Source organism: Rhodnius prolixus, unplaced genomic scaffold (assembly GCF_049639745.1).
Source record: "Rhodnius prolixus isolate KJV_2025 unplaced genomic scaffold, Rpr scaffold_11, whole genome shotgun sequence".
Classification (NCBI taxonomy): domain Eukaryota; kingdom Metazoa; phylum Arthropoda; class Insecta; order Hemiptera; family Reduviidae; genus Rhodnius; species Rhodnius prolixus.
In genome coordinates, this window is record NW_027411625.1 from 13,450,630 (window position 1) to 13,473,513 (window position 22,884).

At 35.6% G+C, this 22,884-nt stretch overlaps 1 protein-coding gene across 6 annotated transcripts in view; it reads right to left on the reverse strand.

The window, feature by feature from the left end:
* The window catches only part of brp (ELKS/RAB6-interacting/CAST family member bruchpilot), a 60,362-nt gene that overhangs the window by 25,217 nt on the left and 12,261 nt on the right, over positions 1-22,884 (reverse strand). For 3 of the 6 annotated variants that reach the window (XR_012461385.1, XM_074137744.1, XM_074137743.1), the window contains exons 3-5: positions 20,892-20,988; positions 18,162-18,217; positions 5,502-5,774 (exon numbers count right to left, since the gene is read on the reverse strand). Coding sequence is in view for 5 of the 6 variants with exons in the window: in XM_074137744.1 (XP_073993845.1) it covers positions 5,502-5,774; positions 18,162-18,217; positions 20,892-20,988 (426 nt within the window). In the remaining variant the exon portion in view is untranslated. The remainder of the gene's footprint in view (positions 1-5,501; positions 5,775-18,161; positions 18,218-20,891; positions 20,989-22,884) is intronic. The other 3 variants (XM_074137747.1, XM_074137746.1, XM_074137745.1) reach the window with 1 other exon arrangement.

Genomic DNA, 22,884 nt, shown 5'->3' on the forward strand with positions numbered 1-22,884 from the left:
AGTTTATTTAATAACAAGTGTTATTATCCTTGATGTGTAAAAAGGTGATACAAAGAATTTTTGTTTGGCGACCTTTGACCCTATACATCTTAATTCCGTTTTTTTAACTTTTCCGTTATTGTATTGTCCTAGAGTTGCGTGATAATACAGAAGCGAACTGGTAGCCGAGTTTAAATTTGATCATGTGACACTTTGAGTCAGTGAATTGTATATAATACATCTATAAATCAGTCTATTGTTATTCTACTGCAACCTTTTTAATAAAATTCTTATTCAATTATTTGGCATCAAGATCTTGAATATCTATTTCATATAGCACAAATTCAGTATGCATATTTTTTTCATTATTTCTCTCCAGCGGCATTGTCCTTTGTTATAAGTTTTCTTCTGTTTTCTAGAAGAGTAGACTTGCTTCAATCATTACTGCCATTTTATTTTGTTTGTACTAGATTATTATTACCATCATTATAAGAGGTTTTTTTACTTATTTTTTCAGGTTTTGTCTATCGATCTTTTAATTAATTTGTACGAGGTTATATCTTGTTTATCGTACGACCAACCTCCAGCAGAGGTTATGCCCCCATGTTGATGCAGTTAATTTAATCATCTTTGTGTATTGATTGTGCCAATAAACTTCCATTCTATTCAGTTCCTTCGCGAAGAAGTAGTGATCAAGTTGTGGGCAACAGTACAATCTAACAATTTTTAGTTTCCATATTTGTTATACACATCTTATTAGAAAGCTAAACTTCTGAATTTTATCGTTGATGTAATATTCTAATTATTAGGAACTGCAACGCTATTAGACATACTGGTTTTTTTATCTTTGACTAATAGTACGACACTTGGTCTGTGGTGCTAGTCCGTTATTCCATTTATGTATGTGCCTGTAGAGTTTCTAGCTTTCATTATTCAGTACAATAGCTGGCTAGTACTTATAATATGACGTGGCTTCTCCGATCGGTTTCTTATTCGAGCTAGTCTCTGATTGATCTGCTTGGCAACATTATTGTACCTAGCTTTACTGCGTTAGCATTTTGAATTATTTCCGTATTATAGTGGCATAATCTACTATTCCAGAATCATAATATGTTTGCCTATTCTGCTGTGCTTTAATTTACCACTGCGGTAATTTATTTTGATTCTAGTGGCCGCTGTTTCTGGGAACCTAGGCGGCACAAACCGACGCCAATGAGCCAACTTGGGTTTTCCAAGTTGCCAGCGTATCTTTCATGTAGGGGCTTACTTCTCCAGGTTTGTTATTTTCCCGCAATAGTTCTGGTTACAAGATCTACACTGGTGCTGATAGAGTGGAGTGTATACAACCCTACATAATGCCTCGCACAGCCCTGATTTGGAAGTACACCCTTAGCGAGCAAGTATAGCCTACAGATTTACAACAATAATGAAACCTCTCCCTCCATTCGGACTGAAGAAGAATGCATTGTTTAATAATTTCCAAGAGTAATTCTGGAAGTGACCAGAAGATAATTCCGAAGAAATTCGTCAAAGACTGGGTTAACTGCTTCAGTAATGTTTTTACTATTCAGCCTATCTTTAAATGTTTGGGATCACTACGTTGTCAGCTGTCTTGTAAGTTTCTTTTTTGTTTTAAAAAAGAGAGTTTTCTTCAGTGGTTTACACCAAAATAGTTATAGGCATTTCCTTTCTCCAGGAAATCTATTTTGACCCACAGGGCTCTCCTGATAAGATGTAAGTGAGAAATTGCTATGATGTATTGAGTATGTCGTACCGACTCTAAATGAGAAAAGTGTAAACCTTCTATGACTCTCCTATATCTGAAATGCATTCTTGGATTTATGAAAAGCGAGATTTATGAAAGTGGATTAATTTGCGAGATAAGATCATAAAGGGCAAAATGAGTCGTCTTGGAAGATTCAATTTTTGTTAACACAAGTTTAGTTATTTATTTTATTTCAACACAATATTTTTACCACAGACTAGTGGGACTTTAATCTTTCAATTGGTCATTGAGGTTTCAAAAAAGGCAACAATATTCGGCTGTGCTTTGTAGAGTTTTAGTGCTTTATTAGTTGGTGGAGATTTAATTGGTGAGCTCACACTGCTCGGATACCAGTATGTGGTCAAAAGTTTGTGTGAGGATCGCTCCCACTTCCGAATGCTCCCTACCGAGGCCTCAGTTGCCCTTATATTTAATGCTATCGAATTTTAATAAAAATAGATTGAGGGAACGCCAAGTGGTAACTTCGTGGGTTGGGACAAACAAAGATAAAAAAAAAAAAAAAATAGAATTCTTCAAAAATAGAGACAATTTGATGGTTTTGGTTGGTTTAATCTCACTATCCTGAACAGCATTAACAATTTTAAATCGATCTAAAGGAAATTTGATTTCTTCACGATCCTCGTAGGGTTGGTAGCATGGAAGCCACTTACTCTTCCAATGTTCTGTCTCTGTGATGTTCAGAAACTAAGCAATAGCTCCCCAGCCAATGTAGTGTACCAGTTGTCTGTTACACAGAAAACCTTAACTTTTTTTTTTTATTGCTTTACCGATATGTCACACAACCAGCGCAGAACCTTCTTAATTTAATTTGGACCTACACCAGTATGGCTTGAGTAGTTTGATGATGCCATAATGAGTAGCATTAAGCCTGTGCATTCTGAGCTGGATCTGGGTATCTAAGCCCAATGTAGGGTACCAGTTTGTATGTCATTTTGCGCACTTCCTAAATTAAAAGTGCCTTCATTAGTCTGCCCTGGGAATTCTTCAGAATGTAGCTCGATAAAGTTCTGACATTGGGCTAGAAACCTCAGTTCGCGAGTAGATCCCGTACAGTAAATTTGGAAGAGTAATGGCTCAGAATTAATTCAAACTGATTGAGCCCCAATATTTTGGGTCATTTAAGACATTATTAGGATAATTTAAGAAATCTAATTTCGCTTAGAAAAATATGAATATGTACAAGTACCAAATAATGAACATTAAGGTAATCATGCAATGATGTTTGACTAAACTACATTGGATGGCTGTGCATGTTGCTCATGTCCTAGTTCATCTAAACTTCCACCCTTTTCTGCATTGATGGCAGTCAGGGCAGCCTGCTTCAATAGCTTCTAGGAATCCGCTAATTCATTAGCTTCTTCAACTGAGTATTCAATGTATGTGGAAAAATATTAATATGGTCAAGGTTCTCCTGCTCTAGATAGTAGCCCAAGTATATATTATAGACATGTTTAGTATTTTTACCAGACTTACTTTGAAAATAAGAGCACTACATCTTCAGCTATATCACCGGAGTCTACAAACCTGGGTGATGAATTTTAGGTTGTAGTCACGGTTCTAAGACAGGAATTCTAGTGTTCGTTCTGCTTAGTAAACCAGAATTTGTGACACGCTGTACTTAATGGATGCCCTAAGCATATTTATTGCAGTCTGCCCCAACACCTTCTGCTACCCAGCTTTCTCATCTCGCACCTGAATCTACAACCCCCTTGTGACGAATGCTAAGGTGAAATAAATATTCTAAGTTAGACATCTGGTATTCTAGTAAGTAGTCCAGAATTTCTAGTCACGCTCTTGCATTGATTGTTCTCTCCCTCTAAAATTGGTTTTACAGTCTGTCCCATGAACTTCTAGTGGCTCTGCAGGTTTGTCATCCACCACCTGAGTCAACAATGCCCTGTGTAAAAAAATGCTAGGATCTAGTTATGAAACTAGGACAAGATATCTGAAGCTCTTGACAGTAAGTAAGATTTCTCGACATGCTCTGCATTGATGGCTATACAGAGCAGATTTATTCCAGTCTATCCCATCGCCTTTGATTCCGTCACAATGTATTTTGATTTTGTAGGATGAAGGGTCAAGGCTTGCATCTGCCAAATGCATTGACTGATCAACCACAACGCAATAAGCCATTATCACAAACATTGTAACATGCAAAGCATAAAAAACATTAAAAAGCAACATACTAAACATAATTAAATAATCAACCATTAAATAATCAAACAATTCACGGTTCTCTTTCTTTGACTGTGTATACTTTTCGGCATTTTTACTGAATGTATTATTTTTTGACCAATTACATTTTATTTTTGATAAATTAAGTTTTTTTTTGTTTTTAAACTGACAGAACACTAGTTTTGCTCTACCATTTGTGGCAGAGTTGTCTGGTCACCTGGATTTATTTTTGTCACCATAGACAGATCTAAGTTTCCTCCCTGAAGAGTGACTTATGACTATCATTGTGAGACTATGGCCAAACCTAGTACTGTCCCCAAACCACAAAACATTTCTTGGGATCCTCACCAGTTGAGCTAGTTACCCATGCGCATTTGGAGGCTCTATGTTAAGAACCAGAAATAAATTCTAGTTTTTTCAAGTGATCAGTCGCATAAGTCCGGGGTTTATCGTCAAAAGAAATAGTATTAGTTTTGTACTGTTATTTGGAGGCAGCCGTAAGTTTGTTTCTGTTAACTGAGGACTGATCTAGATTTAACATAAACACTTGTCCCTAGGGCTATTCTTAGAAATAACCCTAGGAAGAGAAGGCAGATTTAGGTTTGTCACTTGAAGGTAGTCTCAGTTTTTTAAATCACTTTGGACAGTTTTAACTAGATGTGTTTCTTGAGAGTAGACCTGGAGTTCAAACTCCACTTGATAATGTCCTTAAAGAATACTGTCACTTGTGGACGCAGGGAGCAGGCATAGGTTATCCTGTCACCCAGAGATAGACCTAGTTTCGTCTGAAAGAATCCTAATTTATTAATGGCACTTGAGGAGGACAGGCCTAGCTGTGAACAAGCATCCTGAGACTTATTTAGGTGTGCCACTGCCATCTCAACGACTTTTAGGCGCCTTGATAATCATAGTTTTTAGTACCAAATGGGTCAGTATTAATTTTTTTAGGGTTACGTAAAGTGTCAGTTTAGTCAATTCGTATGGGCGCGGATCTAGCCAGGCGCGGGTGTGTCAGTCATCAGTCATATCTTGACAGTCCTAGTTCGAATCGGCACCAAGGTCACTTCTAGGTTTATCACAGTCATTAAGTATAGTTCTGAGTATTGTACTTAAGAGTGGCCTAGATTTTTCTTAAACAATTGGGAACAATAGCAGGTTTGTCATATCACTCAAAGAACCTTCATTTCCGTCCTGGGACGTTCTAGAAATACTTAAAGAAACAGAAGTTTGTCAGCGCTTCATAAGTTCAGACTTAGGTCTCCACCGAATGGTGACAAATTCTTATTGTCCCAAGGTGATAACCCGAGTTACGTGAAATTATCTAGGTTCCTTCCCATGTGACAGTAACAAATGTAGGGTGTTTCATGTATTCTCTCTCGCAGAGTGTCACAGGTTTGTAACTGTCACATGGAGACGCTTCTACATCTGTCACAGTCACCTGGGTGCACGATTGCAATTTGCAATTTACTAGGTCCTGAATCCTCTCCTGCAGTGCCTCAGATCTGCCTGCAGATGGCCCCCATGGCACCCCCAAGTAGTAATACAAAAATGGAGACCTTACTTGCAGTTGTGGACCTTGCACGAAGTGAGTTCCAGATCCAATATACGCTGTACTACTACCAAATCTTGACAGTTCCTCTTTAGCCATTTCCAGCTCTCGGTCTAGCAAGTGCATGGCGCTCTCTAGTGTGTTAATGCGAGCCTGTTTGGTCTCCAAGATGGCCAGTATGGTACTAGCGCCGCCTGAATAATTTATAGCGCCCTCTGAATCCAATATTCCTTTTTCCAATTGTATTTGCAATGCTTTTAGAGTTTCATTGGTTGCTTTTAGCTCCTAGATTGTAAAACAGATTCAGGCCCACAGAGCCATTTATCGGACTGCACTCAGCTAGATTAATTTAGGAGGGGATTAGTCAAGGAAAATTTCTGAAGGCAGTCCTAGGTTCGTCATAGTCGACGGGGAAACCTAGGGTGTGTCGCTGTCTTTGAGGCAGTATTTCTTTTGTCACAGTCACATGAAGGTCAATATTCAGTGTGTAAATGTCATCTACGTGGCTCCTAGGTTTGCTAGGTTAACCTGGACTAGGTAATAGTCCTAGTTTTGTTATTACAATCTAGAGGAAGGCTTAGTTATGACAATGCCAACAAGAAATATCCCTAGTTTGGTCTAGGTTCTTTGGGATTAGTCGGTAGTACGTTACCGTGAGACCTTAGGTTAAGTTAAGAATTTACAGCAGCATTAGAGGGCTGCTTCCAGAGGGACTATCCCACACATCCCAGTTTTACCACTACATCTTGGAGGCAGATTAACTATTATTATTATTATTTTTATTTTTTTTTTATGAATAAACTTAGTTTGTCAATATCACATTAGAGAAGACAAGAAATTTCACAGTTATCTATGGAGATTCTTAAGTTAGTCACAGTGTATAGAAACAGTTCTAGATTTGTCATCTTAACTTGGGTAATGGGCGTTACCTACTAGATTTGACACAGCTAGTGATTTGCCTTGGGTTGTCTAGTAACATGGGGATAGTTCCTAGTTTGTCACATGGAGGCAGTCTTAGGGTTGTCAAGTAATAAGGAAGAAGTAGGTATGTCATGATCACACTAAGACAATTTGTCGTAGTCAACTTTCACAGTCAAAGGAAAAAAATGACAAGATTTTCTCTTACTGACAATGTATTTCCTTTCAAACTTGGGATTCTTACCGAATTAACTATTTCTGCTTTAAGTTAGGAGCTAAGCCTAAAATTGTAAATCACCAGTATCAGTTTACTGAAAAGAACATTTAAAAATTTACGTTTACTATGGGGAAAAGGCTTCAAATAAAAGTGATAGGTCTAAGTTTGCCATGAAATTCCTAAAAGCCCCTCACAACTTTTTCTTACTGCAATTAATACAATAGTTATTTAATTTCCATTCTAACGTTTAGTTTCTTTTAGAATAAATATAGGTGGTGTAGAGAGGATGTAATAGTTATTTCTCTCTGCATACTTAAGCATTCAACACCAATTTAGAGACTTATGAAGATACTCTGATCAAAATCTTTCGAACCAGAAGTAGTCACTTACTTGGAACTTGTTTTGTTCGCGATTAAATCGAAAACAGCTCCATAGATTTTCTGCACTTTTGTATCCTAACTGAAAAGTTATACACAATCACGTTTTTGTGAATATTTTTCCCGGATATTTGATTTTACTCGTATGGCTTCTCTTAGGGCTTGTTTTGAGCACTGGCCAGCAATTACTTAATTACAAAACTGCGCCAATTGTTATTAAATTGATATTAGATTGGTTTGCGCTTTTTGTGACGATGTAACAAGTTATACCAGGAGGTTATAAAAATAAGTTTTTTTCTAATGCACAGTAAACTAAGGTGCAATAAAAGACCGCCTTTTTTCTTTTAATGCCCAAGTAAATGTTGAACTTTACGAATAGCTCTTTAGAAGCTTCCACTATTACCTACAGGTTTAACTTTGCATCATCATTCTATGAAAATATCTATGCGATTTAAAACGTTGATTACTACTTTAAAAAAAGTTTTAAAGTTACTACTTTAAAAGCTTCAGGTGACAGACGTTTTCCACTAAACAATAAACCTTTATCTGCAAACAGCCGCATTTTTCCAGAAGCACTCTATATCCATTTATCCTCCAGCAGCAAGCTAAAGGCCGATTTAAAATGGGTAAATCCTTCTACAAATATTAAGGGACTTTGAATTCATCAAACACATTATAAATGAAAATTTAGTTATGAGTGAAAACAATTGTCATAAATATTTCTTTCATCTGGTTGTATTTATTACACTTCAGAGTTTTATATTACATCATTTTTTATTTTTTATTGATGTATGTATATAATTATTTAATACCTTAATTTTACTTAAAATATTTAATGAAAATATCTAGAATAAGCATCTAATTAGTACCTTTGAAAGCTCCTAGATGGCAGCAGCACCTAAATCCACTCAGGATTTTACGTCGTTTGTAATCTTTTTGAGGAATGTAGGTTAAAAGATGTGATTTAGGTGTGAGTTCGCGACTGAACAGCGGCGGATGAACTGCTGTATTTTTATACTTGGTTTATTTGCGGCATGAGGATAAAAATTTAGAAAGGAAAAGAAAAAGAATTTTATTTTTCGCATTTCCCCTTAAGAATTGAGTAAGAATGGGCAAAAGGAGATTAAAGCAGATTGTCCGCAGGAGTAAGGAAGAGTTTTAGTCTGGGCTTATGTGTGGCTCGCCGTTCTCTTAAAACCAATGAATTTGGTGTGATATCGACTGCTTCATCAGTTTTGAAAGGTCTGGAGTAGTGGAAGAGACTCCTTCGAGTCCAGGGTGATATTGGCTGGTACGACTGAAGTGTAAGAAGCTCCGCTGGCTAAGCTACTCTGGTTGATTCGGCATGCTTCTTCTATTTGAATTACTTATGCCTTTCTTCTTTTCTCCTTTCTTACAATAACGTTAAAAAGCTTTTTTTTTTTGCAATGTTCAACAAAAATTAAACTTTTTATTAAACTGCCCATACTCATTTATTTTGAACGTGAGAAATAATTTTTTGATAACCAGAAAAGACTTAATTTCATAATTTCCATTTTGAACTTAAGTTATTATTCTATTTATTTAGTTATAGAATGAATATTTTCTTTTGTTTTGTTTTTATTTAATAAGTTATTGTATTACTAATATATTTAACTTACTAAACTGCTCAATCGTTAACAAATTTTTTTTTTTTTGTTTAACATTGCAAAAACCGTGCTTTTCAAGATAACCATAAGATAGGAAGGATAAAGATAGGAATAAGTAATTAAAACAGAAGAAGCATGTCGAATCAACCAGAGTAGCTTAGCGAGCAGTCTGTTTTAGTTCTGAAATTGCTGGATTCGCCTCTAGTCTTCTTCAGTTTAAATTTTCTCTCTCATTTTTTCCTCTTTTTTATAGGTAATATTTGCTGCTTTATAATTGATTATTTTATTTTATATCATTTATATTATTACATTATTTTATTATGTTAGAGTTTATCTTATTATTGATGATTTTTAATTATATATATGTATAACTATATATTTTGTTACTACTGCTCATTATCATTAAATATTATGCTTATCAAGTAAAACTGGGCTAATCATTATTTGTAAATAATTCCATTATATCCATTTTCAAGTATTATTAATATTTTTCCTATTATTAATGTGTACTAAACTCTCCTTCTGCTACTAATTATTATTCCCTGAATTATGTTCGTTCCATTTTTAAGCTTGATTCGGGGGGTTTAAACCCTCTCCACTAAGCCAAGCCCAAATGAATTTGTATTTATCCTAGGTTAGGTGGGTTAAAAACATTTGCACTGCTAAAGGAAAGTAGGGAAGTCACCAAGAAGTTTTGAAATAGGATTATGTGAGATAGCGTGAGTCCAGGCTACGTACTCAAAGTTTGAAGTAGCTCTCATCCCTAAACTAGGGAAGGAAGATTATTCACATTCATAAAAAGCTATTTATCTCGCATAATTAGCTTGAAAGGATTGGACGAATTTCTTAAACAGTATCTACTGGAGTGTAATCTTGTTAGTTCTGTGAACAAGTATCAGCATTCCTAACGCAAGGTAAGTCAACGGAAACTGTGCGCAACAGAAACGTTCTTTCAGAAATATATTCTTAGCATGTTTGTTCGACATTCAACATTGTTAATCGATATTTGATGGCATATGGCAAGAAATGGTTTCAGTTAAAAAAAGAGTGGGATCTACAATGAGAAGATGGGTACTCAACGTTCTTAAGATAAGAATTTCTTTAGGTTAGGGAAGAAGAGCTTGAGGTATGTGCCAGACGTGGTTTCCCAAAGGATGAAAGCTTCTCTCCAAACCTCTGGTGTCTGGAGGCAGATGATTAAAGCGCTCTTAGGTACTCTTTACGAAGAAGAGGAATTATGGACTTTAAACCTTACTAGTTTCGGGAGTTACCTTTGAACAAGAGAAAGTGAGAAAATGCCATTGAATGATGTTGAGTGAGAAATGGAATTGCTGGCCAACATTGAGATGTTACAGTCCAGCCCAGTGAAGATCTTTTGACCTTGTCAAAAGTTGAGGGTAAGTAAAAGGAACTGAGTCCGAAAATTTAAAACAGATCACGTTGTAAGAGTCAGACCACGGATTATTTACTCCTCATTTATTTGGTGACCAGGCATCCAACTGGCAAGGAGGACCTGAGTTGTCGGTAGTACCCTCTCGGCTACTATTGAGATAATGCTAAATGTGGCGCCTTCGGATGTGGAATAAAGGGAAAACCATGAAATGAATCCACAGAATTAATAGTAGGAGAGTGTAGATAAGAGTGTTCGAGGCTAACACAAAGATGTCACGAGAATGATAAACGGGATTGACCAAAACCTTTGTCGGACACAATTTGATGGCAAGAAGAGAGATTTTGTTCAGATTTATCAGATATAAAGGGATAGCTCAAGTGATAAGGAGGTAAGGTCTCTAACGATTACGAACTCAAGGATAGTGATTTATTGCACGGATCCAGACAAGAGAGCAGTGACTTTTCAGGAACTGATCTAGGATGTAATATTAGTCTGAGTACTGGGTTAAAGGGGTATTTCTGGGAATGGCGAAGTGGGCTGTTTGCCCAAATAAGGCGCAATTTTTTGTTTCCTTTATTGTCCCCAAACCTCTCATTGGCATGTTTCTTGACACATGCCTGATAACTTCCATAAATGGACGGCTTCGCAGTATTCATGTTTAAGGATGAGCAAGTGTTATCGGCAACCTAAAATCTTGATTGGAGGTTCCTGGAAAGAATGATAGTAAGATAATTTTGTGTCAGTCAAGTCACTTCTCAGACTTCTGGTTGAATCTCTCACTGGGCACTGCGGTTTAAGGAGACTCCTCTACATGAGGTCTCTAATATAGCGAAGGGAACACTTATTCAACTCTTGACGGATTATTTGGGGTGTGAATAGATTAGGACAGGATCTTTTTCCAGAATGGCAGGATTAGTTCCCCTTTGGGATTGTATCTCTCTTTATTCGGGGAGGTATAAACTAAAGGTGGTTCAAGTCCGGTCTAGAAATCTGACCTACTATTCTCTGTGGTAGCTATGTGGCTCAAATGGAGGCTTTCGGTAGTGTAAGGCTTATTTTCTCTTCTAATTTACTCTATGTCTCAATTATTTACGAGAAATATTGATGCTTCGCGTGGAGAGAGCATCAATCATTTTGAGGTGGTTGCTGATATCAAACGATTACATTACTCAAACAGAGCGCATACAGATCGTTTTGGCCCAAAAATATCCTCGTTTGGTTTATTGGTAGGAAACGTATTCCTTACACAAGAAATCACAATTGAAATTCACGACTTACACATTCATAAATAGAAGGAAGATTTGTTTCTCTCTGGTCTTGTACTCTTTAAGTGTTACTCTATCAACTCCATGTTTAACTGTTTACCTGGGAAGCACTCATTTAAATTTAATAAGAGAATCAAGCAAAGGCGATCTTGTAAATTTTGTAGTAATTAAGTTTACACGAGGAAAACGTTTTTTGAGATTCTTTGAGTTCGAAAAAGAATACGAACTGGACGTGGCTATTTTGTTTCATCGGTTTTTATGCTATAGTAGGCCTATCACTTTTATCATCAGTCCTAACAACATTGATAATTTGATTTAGTAGTTTTCTGAGAAGTGCGACACTAACCTTAAAATTTTGTCCCATTATTATAATCTATTTTAAGAATTGCAGTAAGAGAAAGTCGTGTAAGCTTCATATGAAAAAATTCACAAAATAGTAAATGAGGAAATCAACAAATAAAATGAAAAATCATTAAAGAAAGAGAAAAATCAACATAAAGGTGCAGAGAAATGAAAGAATATGGAATTGATTAAATTGAAAATGTGATTAGAAAAACCAATGCCTGGTACACTAAGTATGAGGGGCCCAATACTCGGGCCCATATCTGAATGCCACAAAGGCTGAATGAAATTGACTGACTGACCAGGAGAACTATTTTGGGCAGTTTAGTACTCTCAAATTAAGATTAGAAGGTGCACTGAGTGTACTGACTGAGATTTTGCTCAGTCCCAACTATGAACTTGACAGACTTAAAGCTGCTGACAACAACAATGTGACACTGACAGACTGAGTCCCGAGTATCAGTGCTAAAATGTACTCCGGCCAGAATGGCTCGTGGACGAAAGTGAAAATTAGTAGGATGTGACAGAAAAAACTGAGAGTGCGTGCTTTACAAGGCAACTCAGCAAATAACTACGCTATTCCGAAACAAGAAAAGTGTATTAACAGCCGAGTTCTCTAGGGATACAGAATACGAACCTATACAAATTTGTCATATATATTCTCAAAGTATGCTTATTTCCCCCAAGGCAATGGTTTTTCCCAATTAATAAAAATTGTTTTGCTAACTTAAAAAAAGTAAAATTCAAAAATTGTAAAACTCAAAAACTTTTGTATTGTACTTCGGTTTTGCCACCATTTTTGGGGGAGGGGATTTTTCTCCATTGTATTTCAGAATTCTTAAAAATGAAAAGTAACTGGGACACTTGCGTTTCTTTTTTTTTTATCTGGATTTCCACAAAAAAGTATTTGGGGAATCCATACAAAGTCCGTTTACTACCAACAAAATCGCTTTGCAGAAGTTTTTTAGTCAAAAAAAGAATCCAAAATTAAAAAAAAAAAACTATAATAAAATTCATAAAATACTACATTATGCACAGTATCCTAGGTTAGAAGCTGCAATGTAACGAGAAATCCATTTTCTTCTATAACGTTTGGAATTTTGACAATAGCTATTTTTTCTATTTCTATATTATTCCTTGCTTCCAGCCTACGCTTTTGTCAGCTTTTATCTTAAAAAAAACTCAATTCGACCTAAAATAATAATATGGCCGAGTTGAATGTAGAAATTTAGTCGATTTTAGTTGTACTATTTTTTTATTTTTTTTGTAATTAAGTAAAAAGATGATACCAAATTTTTCTCTTCTGAAATAATTAATGAAGTAGACTGGGGGACTGCTACTGAGGACTAATTCAAAACATTTAGACAGTGAGATAAATTTGAAAAGTAAGGTAGAACTGATGGAGAGCATATCATACACATGTCAAAGGTGGCACGAACCGTTTAAGGACGGTGTTCGCCCAAGAAAATCAACATGCACTTATCGCGTTCTGATCGCTTTTCACTCCAGTCCAACAGAAACTGGGTGGTAGATCGGTAGGTTCAAAGTCTAGTGGTTTCTAATTGCTGTAAATTGATAATTTGGAGATGCAACTTGTTGAATGTCAAGATAGCATCTTTTCAATAAGGGAGTTTTTTTAGAAACACCTTAGCCATTAAAAAAAAAAAAAAGAAAATATCATCTTGGATGAAGAGTTTATCTACCGAATTCAAAGTCTTGAAGAAAATTTTTTGGAGAGTGAATAACAACAAAAATAAATGTTGATTCCGAGTGAAAGAGAAGTTTGCTAGTTGCACGTAATGAGACAAGAAGTAGGTCATAAGAGGCCCGAGTTGCTCACAAAGAAGTATCTGGGAATCCTTTAATAAGCTCGTGAAACTGTAATGTCTTGATTTTTCTATATCCACTTTCCTAACAATTAATATGTTTGAACCAAAAACAACGCGAAAAAACGTCGCCACCTGCTAAAAACTATTTTTACAATGATGCTTGATCTCGTCGACGTCATGTAAAGTATTAATAGCTGAGTAAATAAACCATTTTTGAAAAACACGTGAGGTGGAAAACGCACCGACTTTTTTTTGGCATTCTACGGTAAATTATAACAAATTAGCATTCGAGTCACTTTTAGCACTTACCTGAGAACCTACCGTTCCTTCCAATTTCTAGGATAATCTTTCGAAAGAAGTAAAGGGCCCAAAAAATAATGAAATAAAATATCTACTACAGTATAGGCCATTTTCGGTTGACTCCACCTTAATATGAGGTGTGACAGAGGTACTACCAGAAAATACTAAGTTTGATACTGTTAAATCCAACAGTATTGCAGGCACTGGCGTTTACTGTAAGGATTTTTCTCTCTTTTCTTCTGTTGATCTCGTTGTGACAAATTTTGACGGAGAAGTTAGCTTTGACATTTTAGGCTGCTATCAAAGCCTTAACTGTCGGGAGTAAGCAGATGTCTGTGATGTGATAAAGATTGAGACACTTTTGGAAAAAGGATAAACGATTGTGCTTCATTGGGTGTTGGGTCATTGTGTACTCTAAAGAAACGAGCCGGCCGATGGGTTGGCTCAACAGGGGGCAATACATCATTGTCTTACTCTTGAGCAAAATGCATTATCAAATTACGCCACAAGGATACTCCTGGAAGATCATATTTAGATCAAGCGCAGGGAAAACTGTGGTTCAGCCTTTTAGAAAAGCCATTGCCATCCTCATGAATAGAGCTATATTCAGAAAGTTAACAGAGGAAGACTTCCTCCAGAAGCACTTAGAATTGGAGCAAAAAGGCACACAATTCGCACTTCGATTTATTCAATCTTTTGAGATACTCATAATTGGCACACTAAAACTTCAGAAAGTTAGAATCTTGAGAATCGTAGTGATAGGGAGTCGTTTGAATGTATAGACCAGATGTTTTACTAGATGAGTAGGCCCCGTACTGGAATAGATGATAATCAGGGTATGATATCAGGGATAATCAAGGTCTAGAGACAACCTCAAAATTCGAACAATAACACCGTCGAAGTTCCAACACTAAACATGTAGCATCTTTTTTTCCCTCGAATTATTTTCTTTTCAAGGCTAGCTGGTTCGCTTGATTTAATCCATTGTGTTTGATCATTCGGATTGTGTGAAATAAAATCTAAGCACGTAATAACACGTTTTACGGAAACGTAATTACTAAATTATTATTATTATTATTATTTATTTTATTTTTTTTAAAAAAAAGGTTTTTCAGAAACTTCAAGTGAGCGTGTAATTTACTGGGCAGTGTCTTTGACGTGAAGTGCTTCTGGGAGACTTTATTGAAACCAGACCTGATCAAGGAAATCTTCCTATTCCATGAAATTTAATTTCGGAAGAGGCGTTTTTGTAGAGGCTTTGCCAACTTTGCCCATTTACCTGCTGTAATTGAACCAGTTTGTTTATTTAATTATGTTTCTAGTTGTAAATATTTAGCAAAAAATCTTGTGTGAACACTCGCACGACTTTCTCTTAGTGCCATTCTCAAGGTTCTAACTCATTAATAGTCTTCAAACTAATCTCCTATGAACACTCGCACGACTTTCTCTTAGTACCATTCTCAAGGTTCTAACTCATTAATAGTCTTTAAACTAATCTGCTGTGAACACTCGCACGACTTTCTCTTAGTACCATTCTCAAGGTTCTAACTCATTAATAGTCTTTAAACTAATCTCCTGTGAACACTCGCACGACTTTCTCTTAGTACTATTCTCAAGGTTCTAACTCATTAATAGTCTTTAAACTAATCTCCTGTGAACACTCGCACGACTTTCTCTTAGTACCATTCTCAAGGTTCTAACTCATTAATAGTCTTTAAACTAATCTCCTGTGAACACTCGCACGACTTTCTCTTAGTACCATTCTCAAGGTTCTAACCCATTAATAGTCTTTAAACTAATCTGCTGTGAACACTCACACGACTTTCTCTTAGTGCCATTCTCAAGGTTCTAACTCATTAATAGTCTCACAGACGCTACTGTGGCTTTCAAAGCTGGTCGACCTAGTACGCGCTAATTGTCCTCGATTCACTTCACTGTAGCGTTCACGCTTCTCACTGTCTATAGTAGAACGGCTCAAATCACTTAGTTCCGACGCTGTGAACGTTCCTTTTCACAGCCACATAACGCTAGCTGCTCCTTTTCATTTATTAGCTTGCTACCAGATCAGGTCATTCTCACCAGTTACTAAAAATTGGTATCCTCGAAATGATGACCACCAACAAAATACACTAATTTTGAATATAAGTAAGAGGCAACACTAGAAGAACTACAGTCGCGGAAGTTTCACGGTCATTAAGCGCTTCAGAGAATACATCGTTCGGGTTCTCGCAGGTTGAGGCAAAGAAGCTAAAAACTTTTCCTGACAATCTTCAGAAAAGATTAACTTACTATTGCATAAATACTATTTAGGTAATTTACATTCGTGACTGAAATAATAATTCTCACAGCAATTTTTTTTAACACAGTTTTCTGGTAGAAGTTAGAGTAGGCTCCCCAGTGAGATGACATTTCAAAAAAGTGTATAATATTAGTAAGAAAATTGTATATGATTCAAATTCGGAGTTTTATTAAAATTTATGAGTTAGAAGCTTAAGAAAAGTAGTTAGAAAACGTCGAGCTAATGTGTTTTTTGTTTTTAAAGCAATGATGCAAAATCGCCGCATTTCTTTGGATTCAACTCAGCCATTTAAGATAAAAAAAGTAAGTCACTACCTGACAATGTACTCAAATCCATTCTATACCCCTACTTGCTATATAATCCTCACCACTTGTATTTTCGTAGTTGCTTACACCAACTACCTAAAAACTTTCAACTTTTTTGTTAGTTATAATTATCGTGTGAATTTTTCTTAGTTACAAAATAGAATGTTTACTTTATTTGCAATCAACCACATATTCACACATAAAACATCAGCATTAAGTATAAAATAGCTCAACTAGAACAATGTTTGTCTATGTATTTGGTCAAAAAATAGAATCTTATTCAGACTAGCTGAGTGGTGTAGCACATTTGTCTGGCTTGCTGAAGGTTTCAGGTTCGCATCCAGCATTCTACCCTTAGAATTTTTTATTTTCTCTTACTCGCCTGTGCATTAAGAAGGCGCTAGGCTGCCTCCATTAGGATGCGCCTTAATTAAAAATATACTATACGAACCAAAAAAACTGCACTACCATAAGTATAAAGTTTGAGACCAGGAATGTTTACAACCTGTTCACATTAGCGATGAAATAAATGGGGAAAATGTATGACAAGAATTGAAAGAAGAAATTTCGTCATGTGTTAGCGATACATTGTGCAACGAAACAGCTCATGCTTCCTAGTGGTAACCCAGCTTACTTGTTAGCTAACACCAGAGTATACCTCTCATACAGGCTAGCTGAAGGTCAGATTACAACTCCTCTAGGTTGTTTGCTGGTGGAAGGAAAGGTCTAGCGCTCACAAGCCAATACATACCACAGTGCCTACTGGGTTCAAATAACTACCGCGAAGTCACTGAATCCACATTTTTCTTTCCAATAATAAAAATACATTCTAATATATTACTTTACTTTCTATTTATTTTTTAGGTCTATTATTACTTTAAATAATTAGAATGTGGATGCACGGCGACAGTACTTCTTTGTTCGCTGCACCACCAACAATGGCAAGAGTTTTAAAAACCAGTTTTGATTATGACAGATTTGATTAAAAAAAAGATCATGTTGGTCCTATTGCCCAGCCTCGTGATGCACTTCTTTTTGTTCGTAAGATGTTGTCCAACTTTTCTACATCAAGAACAGGTGAAAGTTTTAAATTTTAAACCCAATGGAACATGAGAGAGGCAGCGCTTAAGACCGTTTCTTTTAATCAACAAAAACACTGAGCTTATCTTCGGCAAGACTAGCATGAAATACCACAGAGGACATCCATCTCATCATGCCCCAATTTGTTGCAGAATGTATATTTCAACCATAGTGACGTAACTTTCCTCTTTGCCATTTTCGTTGCTCATTGAAATTATTTCTAGCTCACGTTAATGTAACTGAGAAACTTTCGGTCTTCTAAAACTTCATTCCTTCTGGTGGTGCATTTGTTCTTAGTTTTTTTTTGCAACGTAAGGTAAGAATAAATAAACTAAAATGAGTAATAAGCTAATTGGCTCCAAATAAACTAGTAATAATAAGAATAATAAGGGTTACATTAAATCCCTTTATTTTTTCCAAAATCTGAATCTGTTTTTAATTATTTTTTTTTTTTTTTAAATTTAAAAGCAAACGATAGGGGGAAGTGCTTTTTTAAAAAATTAATAAATTATTATTATTATTACTAATTGATAGCAAACCTGGGTACTGAAACATAAATCAAACTCTACGTTATTCAACAAATTTTTAAAAAATAAATCAAAGAAAAAAAACAAAAACAAAAAATATATGTATATATGTGCAATAAAATGAAATAAATTCCCAAATAAAAATATATAAAGATATACAAGATGAACTAAAAATGAGTGACAAGTTTCAACCTGCTTTTGTGCCATGGCCTGCATCTGCTGCAACATCTGACGTTCTTCCTCCTTACCTGCAAGCAGAAATGGAATTTATGATACATCTTCAACGGCTATTTTATTTTTAAGAATCATGGGAACTCTCATCAGATACATTATTTATAATTTTACTGAAAAACTGTACTTCCACTTACTAGAATTTACAAACAATAATATTGGGGAAGCGTGACGCTATAGCTGCCCCAGACCACACAACTAAATTCCATATACTATAAAAAACGTTTCAAACCAAAGAGATAGGCTAACCTACCCCCTTTCCACTGTCTGCAATAATCAGAAAATAAAAAATAGAATGCTGAAAAAAGTAAAACGTGTAGTTACAATTCTCAATCTTTGAATTTTTCCAAGTTTTCTCAAAATTCCCCAGGATAATCTATTTATAACGGTCGAACACCATACCATCATTGAAAAAACAATTCCTTAAAGTTGCGTTTCTAGTCTCTTGATTTTGACTAAAACCTTATTAAGGCGGACGTAACAGCTGGGTGAAAAAATTTAATTTCAATTTTCTGCGATTTTTCCTTTTTTTTTATGCTAGCTACATTTTCTGGTGTATTTATGTTGATATTGTAGCTCTCTCAGGAAGAAACACTTTAAAGAATCGATTATTTACTTTTTGAGATTTTTTGAAAATAGCTTTGACGATTTAATACACCCTACGCACAGTCGTGGCACTCCTGAAGATATGAAATATTATTTCAAACATTTTTTTCCATAAAAATTAAATTAGAGGCACTTCTGGGAGAAAGATATTAATAAGCGTGCCTGATTTTTTTTTTTATGTAATTATTGTTGCTTAAAAGGAGTTGACGTAATACAACAAAAACTTGAAGCAATTCAAAGTGGTAAGTGTTCAATGCAAAATTAAATAGTAACAAAAGAAAATACCATAATGTTTAAACAAAAATTATTTTAAATTTTCATTTCTTGGCTATATCAATTTCTGCACAAACTAAATATTTCTTCCTTTTAGTTTTTGTGTTGTACGTTTACAAAACTGCACTGCTAATAATCAATAGATTAATAGATCAACTACAGCACAAAGTTGACTACGAGTTAACACCAGAAATACAACAATACTTATTGTATAAATAAGGAAAGTTACTTTTCACACATCGAGCTCGATGAATGCCTACACGGGCGTAGAGAGTGCAGGGGTAAAGAAGTGTAAACGCCTCCCTAATCCAATAATTCCATAATTATCCAATCCGTTTCCAATAATTCATTATTTTCTAGAATTGTTTTCAGTTCTGAAGACTGACGATAAAGCTATCTGCTGAAGCTTTTTGTGAACTTTTTTTGTAATAAACTCTTACACTTTTTAAACTGTTAAGTTTTCGTTAAAGATGCCAATAATAACTTAAGTAGGCGCTCACATAAGTAGAGGTAACTCCTCTTCCAAATTATTTATGTATATCTTCGACAACATTAAAAGGCATGTCTACATACAATTTTTAATCCAATCATATTTCAATTATAAACATCAGTTTGCGCGATTAGGCGATACTTTGTTTACAATAAGAAATCGAACATTTGATACGATTACAATACTTTCTCCTACTTAGTTGTAAGAGTAGGATGTTACTTTAATGTAGCATAGAGAGGTACCCTAACCCTTTAATCCTCCCAAATTTGATCAGAATCGAGCTAAGATTTGCAGACTTATCAACTGTAATTCTCCCTGTGAAGCTCCCTCTGCTTCACTTATCCTACTTAAAATTTCGATTGAACGATACATTCACGAAAATCAGTTCGCGCAATTGGATTCTACAATGTTGACGATAAATATTACAAGATGAATGGAATTTATAGGACTTTGTTTTCTGGCACAGGATTATTTCGTAGTTTGCATAAAAATATACATTCACAATTTTTCTGAAGATCTTAGCGGTTTCAATAAGGAGTATGTTGAAACGATTCGCAGGAACCTATATTTCCAGTCCGTAAATCTATATAGGTTTCAGTATTGAGTTATATATTAGTCTTCTGTTTGAGATGGTTAGGTTAGAACGTTTATCTAATAGTCTGGAAAGAACTCTGTTCTCGTTACATCAGTTGCTGGTAAATGTATATTAAAAAATCAGTAGAAGTGGTTGAATCAAAACAGGCGCAAGCTAAAATAGGTAAACTTTAAACTTACAACTACTTGGTGTACTCTGCTAGGGTCCAGCACTAAGGGGACACAATTGCCTCTAGAAAATAGGGCCGAAATTGAATCTGAACTAACAAGTAACAGTAGCTCTACACTCTTATGGCGTACTCTACTAGAATCTGAAGGCTAAGACAGTATAACAGGCTGAAGTAAACAGTCGTACTCTACTAGAATCTGAAGTAAACAGTCTATAGAAGATCTACCTTACCCAAAAACCTTGTATGGCGTTCCCTGCAAGAGTTAGAATTTACAAAGGGGACTAAATAGATGCAGCTCTCGATAACACCCAGCATCTGGGGCCGGTTTGGAATCTGAACTAACCAACAGTAGATCTACCACACCCAAATCCCCTATGCGACATTCTCTGCCGAAACTGATCATTCTTAAGAGCACAAATAGATGTAGCTTATTAATATCTCCAGCATCTAGAATCTAGAATCTGAATTTAAGGGATGCAGTAGCTCTGCTTACCCTTACCCCTCCCTATCTGTCGAAACCTTCTAGAATCTGAATTTCTACTAACTTGGTCTACTCACCGACTCCTTTATTCTGCAACATTTCCAGCAGCTTCTTGATACTTTCGTCTCTCGCTTGCAGAGTTTGCTTCTGTGAGTCTATTCTCAGTTCTAGATCCTGCAAAAATCAAAAATTGGAAACTATTACTAGAAAATGGATAGTATGGCTTTACCGTAAAGATTCCAAGTTTATAGAAGATCGCCTGGAGGTCTCTCTGCGACACTAACTAATCACATTTAGGCTTATAACTTTAATTCCCCGGCCAAGAACTGCAGTGGCACAATGGTTCTGGAGACTCTATCATGTTGATCACGAAGACTGCACCACTTTTGTGGTTGCTATTACTGCCATGAGGCGCAATAAGATTTTAAATCTTACTAAACCTAGCAACAATAGCAACTAATACCCATCACCTTCTTTTGTTAACGTAAAGAATTGTTCTTACTCTAGTTAACGATCTTTGTTATCACTTACACCTCATAAATAGTATTGAAATTCTGCGGATTTTCAACGAATAATTAATTTCTGAAAAATAGTTTAGTACGCGCGCCTGTGCGAGTTATTTTTATGAGTGTGTGTAACAAATGGAAGCTCAACACAAGTCAAATCCTCCGAAGCGAGTTATCTATTTTTAATTACTTTCTCTCACTCCTCTAATGAAAAGGTTTTCAAAGCGCACAGACACTAAATTTTGAGTTTTTCCAAATTAGTCTTGTTTGTATCTACGTGAAACCTTGATTCTAACAGATCTCATAAGGAACAAATTTGATATTTCTGTTAGGTGCCGCCAAGGGGTGTAAAGTACCAATTTACTGAATCGAGTTTTAGTATTTTGAGACTTTTCTGAAAACACCCCTTAAAATTGGTATAGAGATTATACACTCATAGATCTACACCTATAATTGGACTAAATGGGATTCAGCAGAATCTATGGCTTTGAATGTGCAAAATTCACAAGTTCATCAGTTGTATCTAAAGCCAACCTGAATAAAGAGGATTAAATCTGTTATTAAAATTTAGAGTTAGAGAACATTTTCAACATGAAGTTATAGAAGAGCAGATCTTTGTTACCATACAATATAATTTTTCGAATAATCTAACTAACAGGAGATTGATACTAGACTTGCTGAATGAACAGTGCTAGTTGCTGAATCAGTTCCATTAAAAACCTAAGAAAAGATCAGTCGCAATAAACACTTGGAAACTAAAGTGTAATACCAGTTATTGACTCTGTTACATCCCTACACGTTTTAATTTTTAACAACATTTAATGTGAAGACGCGTCTATGTGTGCTTTAGTTCGACAGTTTAGACAGATGAACTGTATAGTTTCGTAAGGGACAATAGAGTTGCTGATAGCATTGTCGAGCATATTGTAAAATTGTCACTGTTTTCGCGCTGCTTTGTGTCTATTAGTTCGTAGGAATACACAGTATGTGTTCACAAGGTTTTTGTGAGAGTAGAGGCCATCTTTTACTGTCCAATTCCCCTTAAAAGAGTGTTCAGGCTGGCTTAGCGGAATTCCAAACTGATCGAGTTCATTTTTTTCACTCACAACTTCTAACATCTAAATATACTCGTGCTGGGATGACACCTCCCTTTCTCTCTGCGACTTCGATTACTGTTTCCAAAACAAAATAGAATTTATTAAAGCTCAAAGAAACTGGTTCAAATTCAGCGTAACATGAACCCTTAGGGCATTGTTTATAAACTGTTTGGAAAGAGGAAATCTTTAATAATTTAATACACTTCAAGCTGAATGGGAATGAATGCAGAATCTAGAAGGAATCGGTACAAAAATTTTTAACTAAATTGTCTCCAAGAGACCATGAAGAGCGGGATACAGATACTCAAAAGAAAACTGGCAGATAATAAGGCATATACTGGAAGTTGGGCAGATGATCAGCTTAATATTCATGAAGATCACCTAGTAATGTTTGTAACAATAAATAATGCTTCTGTAATTGGATAAGCTAGAAATTGAAGTTGTTAAGAATTTTTGGATCTGACTTA